The 23,071-nt window shown below is 39.3% G+C and overlaps 1 protein-coding gene across 8 annotated transcripts in view; it reads right to left on the bottom strand.

The window, feature by feature from the left end:
- DLG2 (discs large MAGUK scaffold protein 2) overlaps window positions 1–23,071 on the bottom strand; it is a 994,479-nt gene that overhangs the window by 67,679 nt on the left and 903,729 nt on the right. For all 8 annotated transcript variants that reach the window (XM_063394414.1, XM_063394410.1, XM_063394417.1 and 5 more), the window contains one exon: window positions 17,097–17,211. In XM_063394414.1, coding sequence (XP_063250484.1) covers window positions 17,097–17,211 — 115 coding nt within the window. The remainder of the gene's footprint in view (window positions 1–17,096; window positions 17,212–23,071) is intronic.

Here is a 23,071-nt window from a genome sequence, read left to right as displayed (position 1 = left end):
AACTTTGGTCTCAAATCCCTGAAGAGTTGGTACCTAATACAGAGACTAAAGCCAGGATTCCAGCAAGAGTGAGAGTTCAGACACATTCCAGCATTTGGTTTTTTCCATAAACTAAATCCAGGGCAGCATGTTTGAACTCAGCCCATCCCTAAGATGTTGCTGTGCTCAGTAAGGGAGCTCCATTGAGAATGCATTTGGCCAAAGCCTCTGCTTAGCACAGCAAAAACTGTACTCCTTACTCAACACTTCCATTTACGCTACACAGAATTTATGTAACTAACTTAGGCACCTTGGATCACCCTCTACGGACCATTAGGAGATGCTGGGTAGCCAAAGCTGGGCTCTTGTTGCTCATAAAACAGCTTGGAATGGAAATTGAATGCACTTCGATCAATTCTACAGGCAATATTTGAGTCAGTTCTGCTCCCCACCTCTGCATCCTCACCCTGATGGTTGCTTCTTCCCACAGTCACTCTGGAAAATGCTTTTACCATTTTAGCAAAGTCAGTTCCAAGTTTCTAGCCCCATCAATCAGCAACAACATTTTTATACATACTGCCAAATTCTCTACTTGGACAACGATTTCTCCTTGAGTGACACTGAAAACTATCCAGAATGGAAAGTGGTGGTTCAAGGTTTGACCTGTTCTGTATTGACTTGAGGGAGAACAAGAGTGTGCCATGGTGCTGAATGGCAACATCAATTCCTTAAACACTGTGCAGTGAGATCAATGAAAATAAATCAATACTTCACTTAAAAAGGGTGTCATGGAAAGAAGCCTTTTACTCTTTCCCTTAAGAGATAAAAAAGAGGTAAAGAACAGTATTTGCTGCAGAAATAACACAATAAACCAAATACTGGGGAAGTCCTAAAAAATGCATTACCCTCTTTCACAGACTGTCACCAAATGGGATTATCTCAAAGCTCACTTATTTTGCTCCCTGTCATTAAGAGGAGCAGCTCATCCCTGAGTTTTACAAAACAAAACCTAGAGGTTTACAGATAAAATGAGATTACCAAATAAAATGAGATTATCTCCTGCCCACAGAGCATAAGGACAGGGATAAGGATTTAAAATAAGGTAGGAGTGATGTGACAGCAATGACAAGATTTATTATTACAAAGGTCTGGGAGAGCCTGAAATAATCAGAACATTAAAACTTGGGGACTATCACACTACCATGCCTTGCTGAAATTTAAACATTTGATTTCCAGTTAAGATGAATCTGGAAGAAATGCTGCTGAAACAGCATAATTTATATATTATATTAGGTGTGGAAAGTATGTTTTCAAGTAGTTAAAATTAATCTGTTTCCTCATCCCACTTAATTAATTATGAGGAGTGAATTGTTGGAGAAGAGAAACCAGAAGCAGAAGGTGCTCATGATGGTTTAATTATGCTTTAAATGATGTCTTATAAAATTTGAGAAACTGGCCAGTTCACTGAATGGATGAAAATTTATTGTGATGCTCTTGTTATATCAAAATGAACTGTGATGTTATTCAACTTCACAGAATTCTTATAACACTAAAATCCATCATTGATAAAGATGCATTTTTTTCATTTACTATTTATTTGTATATTGATGAAATGACCTGAATGGAGTAATCTTTTAGCAAAGTGTAACCCCATTCTCTCTCTGAAAAGCAAAAAGAACCGAATCCAAATTAATCTAGAAAAATTCATTTGAAATACACAACTCGACTGCAAGAGTGGAAATGTATATCAAGGGATGGACTATTATTTCAAAACTCTGCTCTAGGGAACAAGTATTGAGCAGTGGCAACTCACTAATTTGCTTCTCACTCACCCTCCCAAATAATTGATGTCTGTGACTACAATCACAGCAAACATCCTCGAGGTTTGTGCATTTTAGCCTGTGTCCTAGACAGCCAAAATCCAGTACCCTTCACCCTGAGTTCCGGACAGACACAAAAGCATGGCTGTGAAGGGTTGAAAGACGTGAAATGTAATGACTGTAGTTGGGCCACTGAGGTAATAAAGAGTTGAAAAGTGTAACTGATGAAGTCTTAAATAATAGATTAACTAGCAAGTAGTCCCTTAAAGGACTAAAGGAAATTTACCCAAGGTACCTCCAGTATACTATGGAGATACATGTGGAGACCTGGAACCATCCAAATACAACATGAAAGAGATGAACAGAGCAAGAACAGAACAGAGGGCAGTTAACAATTTTAGCTTACATGTATATTTCATGTATGTTAACCAATCAGAGCATAAAGAAAGGCATGATAGAAACTATCTTGCAGGAGAGGCAAATGGTGGAACCACTGTCCTTGGAACAGTTTAACGACTGTGTTGATGTTGTGCTCACGGACATGGTTTAGTGGTGGACCTGGCAGTGCTGGTCTAATGGTTGGAGAGAATGATCTTAGGGGTCTTTTCCAACCTTACTGATTCTATGATTCAATGTATAGAGAACAGATAAAACATCAATAAAGGAAAGATGCAACCTGAACTTTTTAAAAATTTTGATCTACTGGGCAGATGCTGCTGTGTGATGTTGATCACTGACCTTGTTATCACAGGGGTGGATAGGAGGAATTCAGAAACATTGCCCAGGCATGTAAGGGTTGGTTGTGGGAAAGCCAATGCTTTAAGCACCCTGGTCTGGTGAGAGGTGTCCCTGCCCATGGCTGGGGCATTGGAACTAGATAGTCTTGAAGGTCCCTTCCAACCCAAACTTTTCTTTGATTCTATTTGAATATTGTAATATTAAGCTGCAAATGCAGCTTAATGAAGTTAAACTGTAAAGTAAACTGTAAATGCTCTCCCTCCAAAAAAGCATGATATAATTTGATAATGATATAATTTGGCCTTCAGGAAGGGTGAAGAACAGCCCCCTTCTACAGAATATGATTGCTCAGCAACCCCAAACGATAAACATCCAAATTTTTATTCTACCAAAGCAAATTTTCCATTAATAATCCTTTAGGGAAGCCCATGTCAGGCAAAATATTGGCTGAGGAAACTTTAGCCTTGCTGGTGGATGACTGCTTTTATTGGTGAAAAATGCTGAGATATCAGAAAATAAATTCTAAAATCAGCTAATTATCTCAAATAAAGTTTCAATTATTCTTTTAATTGGGAACTATTCGATTATTCTGTATACACACCAGGAAAAAAAATTCACAGAAATACAGAATCTTTAAGATCCAGCCTACCATAATTGTTTAAAAAGTATTTATATTTTCATACAAGCATTTTTCCAGATCTAATTACACTAAATTACTTCTGTTGGTACTTCATTCTTCCATGAACAGCCTGCACAGATGATTTTTTAAAATGTTCTTTACCCCATGCAGTCCTATTACCAGAGGTAAAGCACAACATGAAAAACATCCAGTGTTTCACTCTGAGTGAATGTTTTGAGTATTGCAAAACTTCTGGTATAAAGATGACTCAGAGAGAATCTTACTGAAATATTTGACCTAAATGTCAGCAGGTCTTCTTTCTATCAATACCCTAGGAGAGCATAAATGTTGTTTCCCTGAACCTCTCTTGTGGATATGCTCTTTTTGATGTGTAATAAAAACACAATTAAAAGAAATATTCCCTTTTTGCTGACTGAAAAGACTAAGTCCTTGACTTAGAAAGCCACAACTCTGCAGAGAAGTAACAGCACTGAAAACACCATAGATTTTTTTTTTTTTTGTTCTGTCTCTAAGCCGAAATGGACAGAAGGCCAGGTACATGTCATGTTTTCAAAGGAATGGATATAGTCATGTGTTTTCCATGGAGTCTTCCTCATGAATTTTTGTTCGAGTACCTTAATAATATGTATGAAGTCAGGAGGGGAGAGAGACTGGATCATCCTTTACTTAAACCTATTGGGGTTTTCTTGCTTATGATACATCGTAAGTACAACTAGAGCCTGGGTCATACCGTTCTGAAACTGAAGAATTAGACGTACTCTTCTGATCCCATTAGAAAAACTTCAATTTGGGCTGCAATAAATAACCCCCAACCTCTTTTCACACACAGAATTCAGAAATTTCAGATACAGTCTGATGTCGGATTGTTCAGAGTTTTGTGACTTAAATAGTCTGAGATGGCTTATTCAAAATCCAGTAACTGTAATTGGGTGTCCTACAATGAACAAGCTGCTCACTGTAGTGCTCCAGCATCACTCAATATCTCTCTAACAATAGAACTGTCTATCTTTAAGTCCTAAATCAAGGAAGAATCTGAGCTGCTCAGTTCCAGAATGATGCCATGTATCTTCCTGGAGAAAGAACTCAGAAAGGATGGAAAATTCTTTGTGTGCTTTCAACAGGCAGAGCTCTTCTAAACAGTGAATTGGAGTAAAATTCTTGCTAGCACTAAGATTGTTGTCTGAGCTATGGCACTTCATGACTCCTCAATTCACTCTACATTACCAGTGGTTGTATTGAATGCAGGTGGGGTTTACTGATTTTGTAGGAGACACAATTATTATGGAATGTTTAATAAATAAATTTAGAGATTTTTTCACATTTCATACACCTATTTATCTGCTCTTCCAAAAGACAACAAAGTTCCCTTTCAAATTGGTGTCCCCAGTTGCTCTAGAGTATATTTAGAACTCAAGGCAAGTAGAAAAATTAATGCAAATTTTGTGTAACATGCTGGGGTAGGTAGTGCATTTCCATAGATGGAACACCAAAAGTACAATTGCAGAAGCTTAATAATTTACAAAAATTCTTTAAGAAGCAACGCTGAAATCTGAGTATAATTGAAGTGTCCTTTCCTAAAAACTCAAATGCCAACAAAGTAGGGATTCTCTTTTCCTCATCTTAATGCAAATTAGGAGCTGCTGCACTGAAGAAAGGAAATTATAGCAACTAAGACATTTAAGGAAAGGAAACTTTAGAGAAAGGAAACTTTAATCCTTCTGCACACTATCCACAATAGGAGGGAATGTATTCTTATGTCTGTCCAAGCCTGATGTCTTTAGGATGGCAATACAGAGAAATTAAAACTAAAGTAGCTGAAAATCCATCTACCATACAGGACTTTCACACTCTGTTGAGAGGAAAACAACCCAATTTCCTATAGGCTAAATTCAGCCATGATCCTAGAATTATGCTGGGTAATTTTCAAGTTCTTAATTCAGTCAATTTGCCCATTCTTTCATACTTTCAAAGACTAAAACATCCTATCTGTGGATTATTTCTTTTACATTTTTTTTCTCCAGACTTCTTGCAGCCAAAGCTGTTGTAATCCTCACCAAAGGCAAAATAATCTGTTGAATTTTATCCAAAATTTTCAATTTTTTTGATATTCTTGAAGGAAACCTATAGGTAAGTATTTCTAAATTTCTATTTAAACATATTCTGAATGTCAGCATTGAGCAATAATACAAATTAAAGTGAATTAAAATCCTGAAACCATCAATTAAAAGAAGATGATTGCATTAACACAATAGCTACAATAAAAGGTCATCCTTTTTGGCCTGTGTAAAAAGACAGCATATCATTCAGAGATATTCTGAGAAATTATCAGGCATTTGATGAATGAGGTCAGATTTACAGGAAAGAATAGTTATTTTCCACGAAACCAGTGAAACTCACCTGGCTGCCAGGTTTCATATCTGTTTTGCATGGGAGTTAATAATCTATGGTTACTGCACCTGCAGGAGATGTGGTGAGCTGTGGACTGAAAACTGAGCCATCATCTTCTAGCAGTAATCACTAGATTTGGTAAGAAGAAATTGGTAAGAAGTGTCTCATGGTCCACTGCTATTAATTAATATTTTGCTTTTCTTACTGGTATTCTAATTAATTATTAAAGTATAAGTAGCTGAAGAGACTGTCAAAGACTCATCAAGAAAATTTATGTTGAATTCAGTTTTGTTGAAAGATCTGCTAAAGTTCACAAAGCTTTCAAGATGAGTCCACATGTACATATCAGTGATGAAAGATGATTTCTGATTTTTACTGCTGGAACATCTCATGATTCTGGATTGAAATCAGAATAAAGAGTGATGACCTGAACTGCAGTCTACTTAGGGTTCACTTAAGCAGACTAAACCTGTGTAAATCAGATCTGAAGAAGCACCATGCACTGGAGTCATGCCATAACTCAACCCTAGCAGAGGCTTCAGGAACCTACTTCTGACCTTGATAATGTTCCTGAAGCTCATCCTATTTTCTGGAAAGAAGACCAGGTATGAAACCAAGACCAGATACCAGTGCCATAAGCAATATAATGGAATAAATTTGCCATTAAACTAGTAACAAGTGGAAGTCATAAGAATGTGTCTGTAATGTCATGTCTGGATGAAACACTGGGCAGAACAACCCTGGGAGCCAATCTACTGTCCAGGACATCTCTCGGGACGTTCCATCCACAGCTTCTCCCTGCAGCAGAGCCTTCTGGTCACAACAGCTCTCCACGGACGTGGCAATGCTCTGCCAGCCCGTACAGAAAAGGAAAAATAACTTCCAATGCTTACACTGAAAGGGTAATTGCATTTGGAATCTGCAAACCCTGTTAGAAACATTGCTTTTACCTTGTTTCCTGCAGTACCTCTGAAAATGGTTTTGATACTGCCTCGTCTCAATCTGTTTTCAAGATGGGTTCACAAAGACACCAGTTTCCTTGTCCATAAATACACAAAGAAACCACAGACATTTTTCAAATCTAAGCTGTACCTTTACAAGAAGTATTTTCAGGAAAATGGAACATGACAGGCAAAGTCTGACTGGCTGGGTACAGAAGGGAACAGCAGAAAGGACTGAAATATGGCTTTGCATCTTGAATCATCTGTACGAAAGTGGCAAAATGCTGCTTGATGGCCATTAGGCTATGCTTTCATTTTGCCACTGATCACCTATGATCCTTTTCTCTCCAAATTGTCTTGCAGTCTCTGCAAAAAGGAGTAATTACTACAGTGGGTGTCTGCAGCCTCTACCTGGATTCTAAAATGTCTCAAGAACATTAAGGGAAAAAAGCCTGTCTGCAGAGATAGTGCTTTTTAAAAGAAAAAGATTACAGATCTTTCCAGCTCCCAGAATGAAATAAATATTGGTACTTTCTGGAAATGGGAAGGACAGATATCATTAGAAGTGCACTAGGGTAAAAACCATTCCAGCCTGACACAACTAAAATCTAAATGGTTAGAAACATAAGGTTATAAAAACCCCAAAGCCTTCCATGTTGTTAAGTAAATTTTTCTGCCCTAATTTTTTCCCATAGCTCTTAGCTGCTGCCCTCTATGCCAGGACCCTTTTAAACAACAAAAAGAAGATGTAGGAGCAGAAATAGCAACATGTTACTGCCTTCCCTGTAAGCAGGGGTTTGTATAGAAGTAGATCTAATGCTGTGCTAAGCAGGTGTGTTGATAATTGCACCAGCCCAATACATTGGGTGAAGGAGTGTGGTTGCCTTCATGGTCAATTAAAAAGCGTAAGAAGTAGAATCTATGGAAAGTGGGTGAATGTTTAATTATTATAATTCCTGTTTGGCAAGGAACATCTGGCAAGCTCTTCACCAGATAATTCTGACAGTCTATGCTTATTTGCTACATTAGTAGATAAAGCAATTAGAGTAAGAAGCTTTAAGAGGAGAATGAGCCCCACGTAATCAGAGTCTTCACAAGAGAGATGGAGTTGGAGACACGGCAGGATGCAGATATACGCACACACATATATATAGATACACACAGAGATATGCCAATCTCTGAAATATGTTTTTACTCCATTTGTTCTGAACACGAGGCACATTCAGAGAGGATCAAACGCTGCTTGTCAAGACTGGTGTACAAGAGGGACAGAGACAGGGTAACCAGTGCAAGACCTGCTGGGGCTGGCACGCTGATCTGGCTCCCCTTGGACAGCAGCTTTAAGGATCGACCAGCACCACACAAGCACCACTCACAGCAGAAATAGTAAAGTAGCTGCATCTAAACCAGGGTTAACTCAACAGGATGTCAGTGAAGCCTGGGAGGACCTGATTAGTACTTTTTTTCCTGTTACAAGAGTGGGTGACAGGGAATGACTAAATGGAGTTCCTGAGGAGCTCCTTATGAGCCCAAATTCAGGTAGACAATTCCCTAGATCCTCCTAGGCTCACTATAGCACTATTGCAGTAATTTCTATTTCTAATGAGAAGTAAAAGGGTCAGCAAGGACTACTGGTCCCACTTAGCCTTATCACTTAACTTGGCTGGGCTCCTTCCTCAGAGACAGGCTTCCCTGCAGTGACACTGAAGATCCTCCTCATTTGTTTTTATTGGAAGGAATTTTGAATGCAAATTCCCACTACTCTTTTCAGCAGGGTTATGTCCTGTTTCCCACTGTTCTCAGCTTTGTTTCAACATAGCTCATTTGGAGAGCCTGTCCAATAGTGGCTTTATGTCTTTTCTGTATAAGATTTCAGATAGAAAACTCTTCAATAGGGCCAAGCATCTTCTTTCTCTCACACTGGCCACTGTGCTGTGTGCAAATGCACATATTTAGATTTCCAGCTTTGACTGTATTCTCACAAGCTTTTATTTCAATAGGCTTTTGTCTCTATGTTCATGGCCTAAGCTACTGTCTTGTACTTTTCCAGTTGAGAGCTGCACAAACTGATGGTGTCCTATTATAGCTGTTGACATGGAAACATCATAAGCAACTATTTGTTGGACAAGACTGCTATTTCACAGGGAACAGACACAGCTTAAATGCATGTTTTGCTGATTCACTTTCAGCCATTTTAAGCCACAGACAGTTTATCTTCACTTTGACATCCCCCTCCCCTTCACCGATGGATCATGCTCAGAGTTTCTGCTTAGAAACGAGGCTGAAACTGTATCTATTTGTTTATAAAATTTTCAAACAGATCCTATTCCCACATGAGGCCAAGATCTTCACCCTCACCATCTTCTGGCTTGGATGTTATTCTAGCTGACACTCTCTACTCTCCGAAGCAGAAAGCAGGCAGTCCCTCTAGGGAACAGAAAAGCACAATCTATGTGCAATGAAAAGCTATTAAGGAATCTCCTAAGAAAAGAAAAAGGTGTGCTGCTTCTTTAAGAGCAGACATCATGTCAAGCACATTACCTGATCTGGGATGTTATTTTAATAACTCATGAAACAGAACAATATGGAAAATGGTCACCAGTGTGTACTACTTCTGCCTACTGAAGTTGCTGAAAGAAAAGCTGTTTCACACCAGGCGTTAATAATGCTGCACTGAGGACATGATTCCCTGTCTCACCCAGTTATTTAAAATACAACAAGTTTTACTGAAAATATAAGGATGACTTAGGCAAGAATGGCTTTGATAAGGAGCTGCTTTATATTCTGTTTTCTATTATAAACTTTTGGCAGAACATGTTGTCTCAGATTCCTGAAGGGTGTGGCTGATTCACACAGGGCTCAGTCCTGCCAGGTGCTCAGCACTGTGTACAGTGGCTCGGAATTTTGAACACAGAATAATCAATGATTTGCAAAGCCACAGCCACACAGAAATAAATCTGCTTTCTGCCCCTTTTTGACACAGCTGGAGAAACACCCATTGATGAAAGGCCTGCTGGTTCATGCTGCAGCTAACGATGCATCGCGCCGCATCTCCGGCAGGGACCGGCTGAACTCATTACACACCCAGAACCTAAGAGCAGCAGATATGATGAACATGAAGATGTGAAGGAAAGAGCTGGTGTCAGATGCAGAGATGAGACTGTTTGACTGATGTGTTTACATGTTCAGTTTTCACTCTCCATTAACTGCTCCGTCTTTGTGAAATGTTATGAAGAATTGTGAACAAACATCATTTTTCCTTATCTGTTCATTAGTATCAACACTGCAAAGAAGTAGCAGATGAATAAGAAATGCAGTAACTGTTAGGAAAAACTCTAATAGCTTGTGACATGGCTAATCGTTTCAACTGACTATATATCAAAAGTATTGATTTTCACAGTCCTAGTGTATTGGGGAGACATATTGTTGTATTTACAGCATTACACTTTAGGGTCGTTTTTTAGCACCAGACTGCTATCAAACTTTAAACCTGAAGGCCTTTGAATTGTGAGTAGTCCAAGATTAAAAATTCTCACATGTATCTTTCAGCTGAGAGTGGCATCAGCATTGTGATTCTTAGGACACTTCAGTTAAGGACTTGTGAAAATGTCACATAATATAAAGAAGTGTGAAATTCTCACAGTTCCCACCGACAGTGCGAGGCTACTCCAACAAAACACCTTCCCTCCAGATATTGTCTGTTCTTCAATTTTCAGCTGAAATTTTTAATTTCTCATTTGCTCTGTTCTTAGCAGCAGGATGAGGAACAGGTTGAATTTTGCAAGAAAATATTAGATTTGCTTTGCCAGAGACAGGAGTTGGTTTCATCTTCCTTTTTCGTTTTACAGATAATCCCATGTTCTGTAAGCCAGATGCTTTTGCTCAAAACATGAAATTCAATGCAATAAATAAAAACTACTGGATTTACTTCCCATTCTATTAGGTGATTCTTGTATTCCAGCACATCCCTCCTCCTCCTCAGCTCCTCAATGTTTCTGATAATTAATGAAGACCTGAGTGGACAGTTGTTCAGTGATACGGTTCAGCTCTTGGATGTCCCCCTGGAGAAAAGGTCTCTAAAGCACTCAGAGTGCCCCTCCTTGCTTTGAAAAATAAAGATTTACACTATTTCCTTGGTTCTGAAGCTGAGTACTTAGTGAAGCCAGGGAGAATATTTGTGCCAGAAGGATGTAGAAAAGATTCTTACTTTCAGAGAAAAAAACATTAAAATGTAGTAACTGAATATTCAGAAACTCTTACTTAACCAGGACATGTGAAATGAGTGACATTCCAACATTTCCAGTCTGAAAAGGAATTTCAAGTCCAATAAGCCACTTCATAAATTTAGTTTTTGAGCGTACCTATCTGATTATTTCCAAACTTATCTGCATTATGCCGTTTATGACACATTTTCCAAATGCGTGTTTCCATTCTGTGCTACAATTTGGACCATTCAATTGCACAGGAATCTGAGGTAAGTGAAAAAACTGTACTAAAATTCCATTTTCCTCCACTTACTGTTCAGTAAAGGGAATTCCAGTAGTTTTATCATGTCATTAAAGTACAGGCATGGCTATCTAAGCTATAGCTATTTCCTCATTAAAACAACAAAAAAAAATAATGTCTAGGTGCCAAGCTCACCACATTTGCTCTCCAGAAATCTGTATCGACCTACAGTGCTGCAAAGCCTGAAAGAAAGTGCAGTTTGGATGCTCCCAGATGTTGGAGTCATAAACTCATCCAGCCTGAAGACCACATAATGAGTGTATGTGGATCCTCAGAAATGCTAACTAAAGTGACAAATGAATTCAGAAGGAATCCTGGGGATAAGAATACGGGCAAAAAATCAGCCCAATTAAACAAGACTGTCAGTGTTTCCAAGCTGTGTTGCAGAAGAATGCACAGACAACAGTCAGAAGCCAGATCTTATAGCTCCTAGATATGCATATGAACACTTGCGTGTGTGTGGGAGAGCAAAAGAGAAAGATTTTCAGTGTGCATGGGATTCAGGTCACACAACTTGAAGTGTCCCTAATATTGATGTTTACATCTCAGCTAATCACCTGAGGCTCCTTCCACTCAACTGTGAGAAAGAGACATTTTTAGGGCATGATTCGCCTGAGCAATTTTAGATGTCTACTTCTGGATGACATGAACTGTACTTTGAAAGTGCCAAGTGCACTCCACTGACTCAAGAGCGATAAAAGGAAACCCGGTTAAGTGAAGAGTTTTCCAAACTGTAAGTAGATAGAGCATGTAACTAACTCTAACATATCTATTTGGATTTTCTTTATATGTATATATATATATATATACACACACACCCCTCACAAAAATATATTCTCTCTCCTTGTGTAATGAGTGTTTAACCATGACCATTACATACTCTCTCAGCTTTCCTCAGTGCCTCCTCTGAAAACCCCAGTGCAATTATCTCTTGCATTTCTTCTTGCAGACCTACATACTAGAGCTTTCCATCACCAGTCTGATCTTATCATGTGTTCAGGTTTCACTACCATGATGTCTCCAAGAGTTGCACTTCTCAGGTGGATTTCAGACTGCATTGCAACTGGCTGTGCAGATTCCCAGAAGAATTCTGCCCATGGAGCCTTGACCTGATGTTCACTCACCTGTGGGGGTTCACTGCCTCAGAGAAGACAGGGAGACTGAAGGTGGTTGTAACAGACATTGCATAAAACAAGCTCTGGATATCAGACTCAATCTCCACCAACTGTCTCAAATGAATTTCAATTGTAGCTCTGAAAACTTCGAAACTGAGAATTTCTGTGATCTGTTGAAAATCAAAGTCTCTCTAGTGGAAGATGTCCCTGGCCATGGCAGGGGTTTGAAACCAGATAATATTTCAGATCTCTTTTAACCCAAACCATCTATGATGTGGCAACATGCTAATTTCCAGCTTCAGGAAATTTGTGTAAAGGTGTCTAATACCTAGTGGAGAATCCATTGTGCTGGGAATGAGGGTAAATCACCCAAAGTACTCAGCTTTGACTTCCCTTTTGCTGAACTAAGGTGTGATGGCAAATCTCCAGATTCTTCCTCATGGCTCAGTAAGAAATTAACCAGAACACACACATTTTTAACACATAACACTATGTTATGTTATATCTATCACAGCCATGAAATGCTTAGCAATAATTCCAGTTAGAAGAAGACAAAAATGTAGTGAACTAAGAGGCACCTCTTTGCACTGAGCACATTTTTTATAAACAGTGCAACATAGACTGGAAACAAAAAGGTTGGTCATAAGCACCTTCATCTTATTGGGAAGAGCCCTTGGGTCCACTTCCCACTGTAGTGTTCTTCCCTGCACAGTGGAGAGGCAGCTGCAGAACTACTTCTGACATTGCAGCTGGATCCAGTCCTGTCCCAGCCCTGACTTCCATCCCCACCTTTACAGGAAACTGTACCATTCACTTTGTTCTGATATATTTTAAATAAGTGCTGAAGCTGAAACTTTTCATTCAGCATTTCAGTAAGCTGAACCAGTCCCCTCATACATGGCAGCAAGGAGCCCCAATGAGGTGAAATCATGTTTGGTCACTGACAGTACTGAACAGGCTTTAAACAGAGAAGTGGCAGTGAAAGTGTTGTGAAGCTTTAGAGTTATTCCTGCAGAGCAATACACCTCCACGGTGCCTGGTTGTGGCTTTAGACAATGGGAATTTTAAAAGATAAACATTATTTCAGAAGTTGTCTGGTTAGAATAAAGCTTAAATGTTGCAGTGACTGTTTCTTCTAAGCATATCTCACTGCTTTTCATCTGTGAACAAAAACCAGACTCTAAGATGGCAGTTTCAGATGCCAGATAATTCCTGAAAACCTTTTCTTTGCATGCATAGTGGCAATTACTGAAGCGTCTACTTTTATCCTCAGAAATCTAACACAAGCACTTTAAGCACTCAGGAATAATCCAGTAAAACAACAGGAACACTGCTTAAGCTCTGAGTTTCCTCCGAAGCTTGGAAGATAAAGTTTCAGTGACTGCTCCAATTCACCAAACTTTTTAAAGGACTTTACATCTCTGATGCTTAAGTCTTCAAAATGTTCCATAGCCTGTGAGTTAAATAACATGATCTGACATTTCCTAGGAGTGGCGACAGTAACCATATATAACCTAAAAAATTGACTATTGATAGGGATCTAGAAGGACAAAGTAAAGCATGTATTTCTTTCAAGACAAACAAATATATAATCCTACGAGAGCAGATTTTAAAACCTTGAGCTAAAAAGACAAAAACGAAGACATGAGTTTGCATGAGACCCTGCTATACATGTATATAGCACAGCATTTAGCTGGTGATGGGTTTGTTTACTCTCCTTGTTGATCATGAGCTGATGACTGAATTCCAACGACTTAAAAATGATAATAGCAGATCTTTTTCAGTCTATCATTGCAGTTAGTGAATTCAATTTAAATTCATTCGCTTTCACCACCAAAAACAGCTTCAATAATAACATTTTCTATGTCTCTCTTTCTATGTTCTCTCACTTTCTGCATTTCTTTCTGTATTTCTTTTCCTCAACAGATCTAGTGACAAAGAGGTTGTGGGCTCCCAAAAGGACTAAAAGCATTTCCTACTGCTCCATTCTCCCCTGGAGTCTCATACTTTGCCTTCAGTGTTGTGGACTCTGATGATGTTCCAAACAGAGATACAGGGTCTGTGATACAAAAGCAATAGGTAGTACTGAAAAAAAAGACTCCAGGTAATTCATGGGAAATATCCCAGGAGGCATCAGAGACACAGACTGGGATAAAGAAAGATAATACAAATCCAAAACACCAGAGTATGCAGAGATAAAAGATCATGTCAAAGAGCTCCACCTTTTCCCTGAACAAATAATTCTTGATCTCTTTCCTGTGTTGTTTACACTCCTGAAGTGAAATTTCTAATTGCTTTCAGCCACCTACTTATGGTCCTACATTCAACCCTTTAATCCCATATTACATTTTGCCTCACTTAATTTAATATAGCTTCTTTCACATATCTCAATGCTATACTTTTTTAGTAGGGGCTGGATGGGGAAATCACAGACTGTAAGGTAAAGAAGAAAACACTGCATCCAGTGAGCCCCACATCCACTGGCATAACTGTAGCTTTGCTTTTTCTCACTCTCTTTTGTTGGCTTTTCTATGAGCAGGTAATGACACTTATTTTCAATTATTACAACCTATCTGGATCTTAATTTCTTCCTTGTGTTACCTAAAATACAGTGCTTTGCTTCAATTCAGCTTTCTGGTTAAAAAATAGCCATGCTTGTTGTACTCAGTGAAGGACAGCAAAATCACTACATCCCAAAGAAAGGAAAACAGCAATCTTGAATCATAAACTTGGCATTACAGCTAGAGATTTACAACAACATATGGTCATTTGCCTCTAGCTCTCTTGCACATGCTGACTAAAATAATCCATTGAAACAGAAATGTCCTGAGTTGTAAGAATAGAAACCAAATGCTAGATCCTAGTTATTTACACAGGCCCTGCCTGTAAAGAGGATCCATAAAGAGAAAAATATCACCTCTGAAAAAAAGTACATTTCTGAGCCTAGATTTATTTTTCCTTAGTGCCTAACACAGACATAAGCTACCTCTGTAATTAGTGTATGTGAATTGAACTGACAGTGACAGGCACAAGGCTGCAGGTGCTACTGCACTACAAACACGTTATGCTAATATATGAGACACAGAGCCTCTCAAACATGGACACAGCCAGCTGGGTGGGTTTTGAGAGAAAAAAGTAAACGCCAACAAAAGTGACTGAGGCTTTTGTGGTTTTCTGCTTCAGAGGTTTGGGGCATTTGTTGGAACAACTGTGGAATAAAAGAGCAGGTTTTGCATTTGTGGTTTGGGAAGTGCCATTTAGATAAGCAGCTAAGACATCAAAGGCTCCTGCAGTGAAGCACCAGGGCATGGCAGCTTAGTGAGACAGACCACAGCCTGAATCCATGAACTAGCAGAAAACCAGGCTCATCAGTGCACACGGGTGCTGCTAGTCCAGATGCAGCACAGATATCTCAGCTTGGCTCAGAGTGCAGGCTAATAAGCCTCGGTTCTCAGCAGAGCTTACCAGGTCAGTGCTCATACAGAGGGGATCAAGCTTTGCTGCTGTTCACATTGCAGTAAGGTGTTCAGAACCCAGGTGTTAGCCCTTTATGTGCACACCTCAATTAACCTGCAGTTGTTGCCTTGGGCTTCTCACACCATTACTCCCTACATTTTGGGTTCCTGGCTTATCTCGAGAAAGGAAGCTTGGATCTATCCATCCTTACACACACAATTATAGCTTCTCATAAAATGCAAATTCAGGGAGCTGATCAAAACTCTTGACAACGAAGTCACTCTGTTTGGTCTGGAAAAACACCTACTTCAGGTCAGAGAAAGTTAGAGATGCATTGAAAACCTCAACATTTCTAATCTGACCTTGCCCATCAGCAAAATCACTGGTAAGAGTGACCCATGCCCCTTCAGTCATTGCTCTTTCTGACAGCAGTACCAATTAGTGCTTCATGTGGTTGTTGCCCATGAGAACAAGACCCTTCATGCTAACATTTAAGTTTTCCCTTCCTTCTCTGCTACCTTATTCCTTCACGCTGAGAGCATAATGACAAAATGTAGAATTTAGCCTTAATTGGATCTCTGCAATGTTATCACCTGAATTAGCTCCCCTGTGAATAATTATCACTGCCTAGAGGCTGACAAATTGCTTCCCTCTACTTCATGACTGTCAGGAATTTCAAATTATATGCTGAGCATGGGGAGGATAGAGGGGACAAAGGGGAGAACGAAAATGAAAGCCTAGAGAAGCATAATTATTAAGATCATTAAAATACTTGACAGAGTTTCATAGTCTCCATGAGTCCCAAAAGGGGAGAGTGACAGCAAGAATTTTGCTGGGGCAACTGGGCAACACCCAGCCCGGCAATAGGCTCGTACAGTCAAAGTGAAAGCACAACCACTGCTCCCAGTAAGTTACAAAGGCACTTCCTTTTTTATTCACTACCCCATTTGAGCTACGGACGGCAGCTTGTTTAACATCTCATTTGCATATTTGATCTTGCCAGGTAGATGGCAAACTCTTTGCAGCATGGACTGATAGAAGGGTAAACATATGTGAGGGGATGATAGCAGATTGCCATGCACTTAGAATAGAATATAGGAGTTTGTGTTTTGCAAGAAAAAGGTTTTGGCAAAAAGGTGCTCTTCCTGAGAACACTCGTCCATGTCTGGGCAAGTCCTCAGACAGAAACAAATTGTATCATTACTCCACAGAATCCATCTCAGATAGTGACAGAGCTAAGAAATGTTCATCTCATAAACCCATCTCATAAACTCAAATCACTATAAAGCTATAATGCTCTTTGCACATTGCTTGAAATGGGCAAATAGTGCAAATAGGACTTTTATCCAATTTTCTCATTAATGATGCTGTGCTTGTAAGAGGGATGCATTTCTCAGTTCATTTCAAGGCAGTTCCTCAGAATTCTTTCCCACCTTGCCAAACCAACCACACGCGTCAGGCATAGACAAGGTAGCTGCTGACACATTCCCAGGAGAAGGCTCTTCCTGCTTACCTGACATACAGTGACCTCTTCTGATTAGTCCTCAGGGAGCCAGACCCAGAACTCATGCTGTGATTCATCATCTGCTCACGCAGGTCATGGATTTTTGCCTCAAATCGAGCGTACTCTAAGGAGATAAGAAAACCCCAGAGAATAAAGATATTTTAGTTTTCTTGACCTATATAATCATTAGAGCTGCTAAATGTAAATTAACATTAAATTAATGAGTATAAGGCATGTCTTGAAAATTGAGGTCTAACAGAACCTTGAATTAATGTATTATCTTAGGTAAATATACGTCCTTTTTATTGTGGCACCTGAGCATTTCAACACTGGCTAGGAGAGGAATCAGATACCTAGACCCACGGTCCCGCAGTTTCAGGAAAGGAAAGAAGGTTTAAAGTGTGTTAATACAAATCTTCCAGTCTGTGGAAAGGATGTTGAAAGCAGTTCTCCACTGTATCTTTCCTCCTTCCAAGCAATGTGATACCTTGTTAGGGTCAGTGGGACAGTGCACTGAAGTTATTAACAAGCCAAGCAATTACTGTAAAATCCCATCAAAATGAAGGTGATATTTCCATGTCCAATTATCCTCAAAGCAGCTGGAAAATCACTGTATGAGCAATCTGCCACCTTTTTTACACTGCCCACTGAGGCTTGGGCTCTGTTTCTTTTAAATAGGTGGAGCCATATCTCGGTCTTAGGGTGGGTGATCCCAGAAACTGCAAACCTAAGCTGCATAACAATGGCACAGAATTGCTCCCCCCCACAACTCGTTCACCTCCTTAGTTCTACTGGTGGCTCTGCAAAATGCTGTGACCTGCTGCCCAGCAACAAGGGATCAGCTAGAGCCGTATCATTTGGTCAGACTCCTCTCTGACAGGACACAGCCTCACCAGTGGTCCCTCCAGCTGCCATGTTCCCCTTGCTCATCGTGTGACCCAATGGGCTGAGCTTTGGTTTGCAAGTAGAAAGGCTGAGGTTTTGGAGACAAGCTCTAATTCCTTGAAACTGAGAACCTGCAGCAGCACAGAGCCACAATCCAACCTAAACCCAGGAAATCTACTGATGTGAGCTATAAGACTAAGCTGAGGGGGTGTACAAAATACATTTCAATGAGTCAGTGACACTTTAAAGAGTAAGATATTGCAGACTGATGCCAGCAAAGAGAAGATGATGTTCCCTGCACCTCAACGTTTTATTTCACTGATGCTTTCAAAAGAAGGGTCCCTTTCCCCACAGCAAGGCTAAAGCAGAAGTGAAACCAACACACAGGGTTTCATCACTCAAAGGATGGAGGTACATTCCACCAGATCCCACCGCGTCCCAGCTTAAGCAAATAAACCTTTACAGTGCATTTATAACCCATTGGTCTGCATCTTGTTTCTTGCTATCTGAGCTCCGTGAAAATGCTGTAAGACAGCAACATTCGCATTTTTCTCCTAGAAGAACTCAGCATTATTTTTGTTTGATCATTTGCTGTTCCTACTGGCTCACTTCCCAGAATAGATGCTTTGCAACATCTTATTCACTTTATTCCGTGCACTCTACATTTTCACTGGATAATAACACCTGACCTTTCCAAGATCCCACATTTTGCACAGACACTAGCCACCTTCAAGCTGGTTTAGCAGAACAGTTTGATTTGGTGTTTTGTGTTTGAGTTTTTTCCCCTCCTTCTCTCTTGACACATTTTGCCTCCCTTTCCGCTGAGCTTCTTTGGCATTCCCTTCCCAGTCTGTTAAGTGACAGTGGCTACTTTGCTCGTCAGCTGGGAACCACTGCTGTGGTATGAGACTCTTCAGTCTTCCCACATACCTATGACTTCACTGACTGCAACTGAAATTCTGTATGTCAGGAGAAGAGAAACTCCTACATGCAGACTGTATTTTAGGTTTATTCTGTAGCTTGTTTCTTGCTCATTTCTTTCACCTAGAGTACATCTTTAAATTTCTTAGAGATTTAAAAGCACAGATTCTCAGTGGAACTAAGGCTCCTACAAACTCCTGGGTTTTTTTTAAGTGGAGTTTAGTTTTGAAGTGTTTATCCCAGTGTAGGATTTAAGTTTGCTCTATGTGAGTCATATTTGTTCTTATCTCCTGCTCTAGAATTTATTTAGTAAATAATCATCTCCTGAGCAAAGCTTTGTTTAGCTTATATTTCATTAAAACAAATCTAACATTTCTTCTTGGCAAACAGGAAAGATGATCTTAAGGACCAAACCTTGCATTTCTCTTCCTCATGCAGTATATCTCCTATACCAATAAAATATTACAATTTTAAGGCTTGTCACTAGCTCTCTTTCATCTACGGTGGACACACTTTAGAAGACAGTAAACATACAGTGCAATTCAACTTCTTTAATGTTTTACATCTGGGCAACACCAAGGATATGAATGATCTACAGCAGAGCAACTTTCCCTTTAATAAGCATCCCCATCCCAGGCTGACTCTGTATGTAAGGTGTGGGAGTAACTCCCAGATTTAGACACCAATCTGGAGAGTGAGAAGACTGAAAATCTGATTTTCTCTAGCACAGCATCCAGCTATTTGCAACTTGAACATCAGATACTCAAATGACTACAGCTTGGTCAGATGATGATATTATCGTTTGTGTTCTGGCTTTAGAGCACACTTGTAATTTAACCAGTTTTAACTGTCTGTTAACTGATTCTGAGTTCAAGAATCTCTCTGGGAGATCTCTTGAAACCACAAGTCATTAAAAACTGTCTAATAAGTGTGTGATGGAAGCTCAAGGCTCAAGGTCCTCCTCTCTGCTTGATACCAAAAATTACTGAAGTATTAATGATATTCTGTTACTTTGTTTACTGAGACTTTTTTGCTATCGATTTAAATACATAGATAATTTGAAAAAAAACCCCCGGTTTTATGGGACTATATTTTCCTACTGTACCTTCTTCACTTTTTTTTTTTTTTGTAAAAAATACTGAAATGTACACTTGTCCCTTCCCCCTGGCAAATGCCTGGGCCAAAAATTGCACGACCATCAATGCAGGCAGTATTTAACAGTCAGATCAGTTTCTTTAACCTCAGCCCTAGTTCTGCTACTGACTCCTAGATACTACAGTGACAGATGCATTTGAAATGTGAACAGAAAAAGAAACAGTGATGCTCTGCCATCGGAACTGCTGTGGTAGTTGTGCCTACTGAGAAGGAGCCCTTTCTTCTTCACACTTCTTTGTATGTTGGGTCATTCCAGGCGAGTTGTCTCCTAAGAGCTTTGCATTAGTTAGGTGTGAAAAAGGACAGTGCCAAAGTCCAGAAAAGCACTTCATGCTTCCTTCAAACTCTGCACTGAATCTAGATACCACATTTTCAAGGCTCCTACACAATTAAAAGGACGCTGAGGTTGTGACAGACTAACAAAAAATACAGTCAAAGCTGATTCACTAATTTCATGCTCTTTGAAGAAAGGGAGAACAAAGAACATGTTGCTACTGGAAATACTTCATTAGCAAAACTTCCCAAATTTGACTTACTATAATCCATCTGCAAAGTTCCTACCTGTTGCCTGATCTAGTAATGATTTAACAACTCTGGTAGCTTAAGAAAATGATAAAGCTACACATTAGGCTATAAAGGCAAATGGGTGAGCAAACTAAAACCTATTTTATTTCTGGGTCAGAACTGATGATACGGTGGTTTGTGCTGACCTGTGGCTCTGGGACTGTGGCTGTAAAAAACAGGGGAACTGGGGCAGAGGGAAGTGTTTGTTCATACACCAGTTTAGAGCTGGTCCAGAGCTCATGGCAGTGTAGGCAGACCGAAAAAGACACAGATAGGACCCATCTGTGGAGCTGGTGGCACTGAATTTGGGAGAGTGCTGCTATGAGGAGTGGCCCAGCTCTCAGGGCTGGGAAGACCAAATTTCAGGGCTCTGGCAATGCTGCCACAGGCAAACCCCCATTTTGCCAAGGGTCTGTTTTCTAATGTTGTCTCCACTCAGCTTTCTGGTCAGTGAGGAGATAGAGAAAAGTCAGCTTGAAGGGCTACAGTGTGAAGTGCCCCCAGGCCAACCAAGGCCAAACCAGCACATTTATCAAATAAAGACCCAGTTTGAATAAATAATGTTTGCCAGCTTCATACAGGCAAATAAATAGACTGAATAAATGGACACAGAGCTGGTGATTTTTCTTCTGCCTCATTCCAATACCTTGCCAAGTTATATATCTGGGACTTATATGCTTTCTAAACTTCAGATATTGATGCAATCCTTTCCTTTCCAAAGGACATGTTGAAATGACTGGATAGATCTTTGAGAGTAAACTTCAAACACCTTGAAGCTTCTCCTCAGCTCACACACTGAGAAATCAAAGCAGGGCAAATGGCCAGCACAGTTAAAAAAACATCTAAGACCTCAAATCCGAAGAGTGATATACTTCATGTTTAGCTGGCCAAGATCAAAAAACTGTGATCTACAAAATCTTGACTAATCCACTTTGGTATCTCAGTGGATGCAGGTATCAAAGTTTTTACTCCTGAAGTGATTTAGATACCTAAAATTCTGCCAACTCATCCACCCACTGTGCAACTGTGGACCTACGTGGTGGGAAGGAATTGTTTTAACACACAGACACCCCTCTCTTTTGAGATTCCTACTGACTCTCTTTGGTGGTCCATGGTCAGACTTGGTATGTGAACTTCTGTGAGTTTGATCACTTAACACTTCAATCTCTCCACATATCATGAGTCTCTCCAAATATCGTGAGTTTGTGAGATCTGTGATGGATGAAAAGACAATAAGGACAGTTTGGGATGAGTTTTGCTGTGATGTCCTTTCATATACATGGAGCAAGAACTTCTATTAATATAAGCAGTATATTGAAATTTTAGTTAAAAAAATTCAAAATTAGTTCATAAGCAGCCTAAAAGATTGAGGATACAAAAAATACTTGAGAACACAAGAAAGCTCCTGGAAGTCGTAGATGCCTTTGGGAGCCAAAAAATAAATGCAAGAAAGTAAACATCAAAATCAAATAATTTTTGAATATAAAGATAGCAAAGATGGAGATATACCTGGTGGCTTGATGCTACTTTTTGGTCACAGAAATAAAGAATAGCTATGTTAAATGAACAAATATTCCACAGCTTTTCTACTGCAGAAAAGTTGCAGAATTTTACAAAGCTACACTGCTGTTATTTTTCACTTTTATGTTTATAATAAAGGCTGTAGTATTGATTGAATTTATAGAACATGATAACAAAAAAAGCCCTGATCCTACAAGTAAAGCATAGTTAAGAAACTGAAATGCTGAGATATGATAGAATAGTGAAAATAACAGTTCAGCAGCCCAATCCATGTCTTTATCACTTGAACAGTTTTAGTGCTGGCTCCTTTAGAGAGATAGCAATTCTTTCTGCAAGCAGGTAGCAGAATTTGCTTTTCTGTGTAAGTCAGGATAATAATCACTGTTTGCTCCTAGGTGATAAGAGATGTACTAAAAAGTAGAAATTTGAAAATGGAAAGTAAAACTTAAATTGTTCAATTTTTAAAATTTTTTGAATTGTTCATTTTGGACTACACAGTTTAAAAACAAAATCGCAAACCACAAACCAAATAAATCTGAGGGTATTATTTAGAGAACTTAATTATGTCAAAAAAGGTATGTTGAATAGCTCTAGAAACTATAATAAAGGAAGAGCTAGCAAATAAATCTGAGGGTATTATTTAGAGAACTTTATTATGTCAAAAAAGGTATGCTGAATAGCTCTAGAAACTATAATAAAGGAAGAGCTGCCAGATCAGTTTCTCTATCAATATCAATTGGGCATAATTTCAGTGGATCCAGGACAGTTTTAACCTTCTGAGATTTTCTTCTGTTCTGTTTATGGGAACACAAACTGTATGCTTCTATGGTAAGTCATGAACTTACTGCCTTGGATATCTGAGACAGCAATGTGCATAACACTATTATTATGATACTATTATTTATGCTGTTTATGTAAGCATTTTTTTTTCCTTTGCC

Source organism: Prinia subflava, chromosome 3 (genome assembly GCF_021018805.1).
Source record: "Prinia subflava isolate CZ2003 ecotype Zambia chromosome 3, Cam_Psub_1.2, whole genome shotgun sequence".
NCBI classification, from domain to species: domain Eukaryota; kingdom Metazoa; phylum Chordata; class Aves; order Passeriformes; family Cisticolidae; genus Prinia; species Prinia subflava.
The sequence above is the reverse complement of the archived record's forward strand: the minus strand, read 5'-3'. Positions and strand labels throughout refer to the sequence as shown.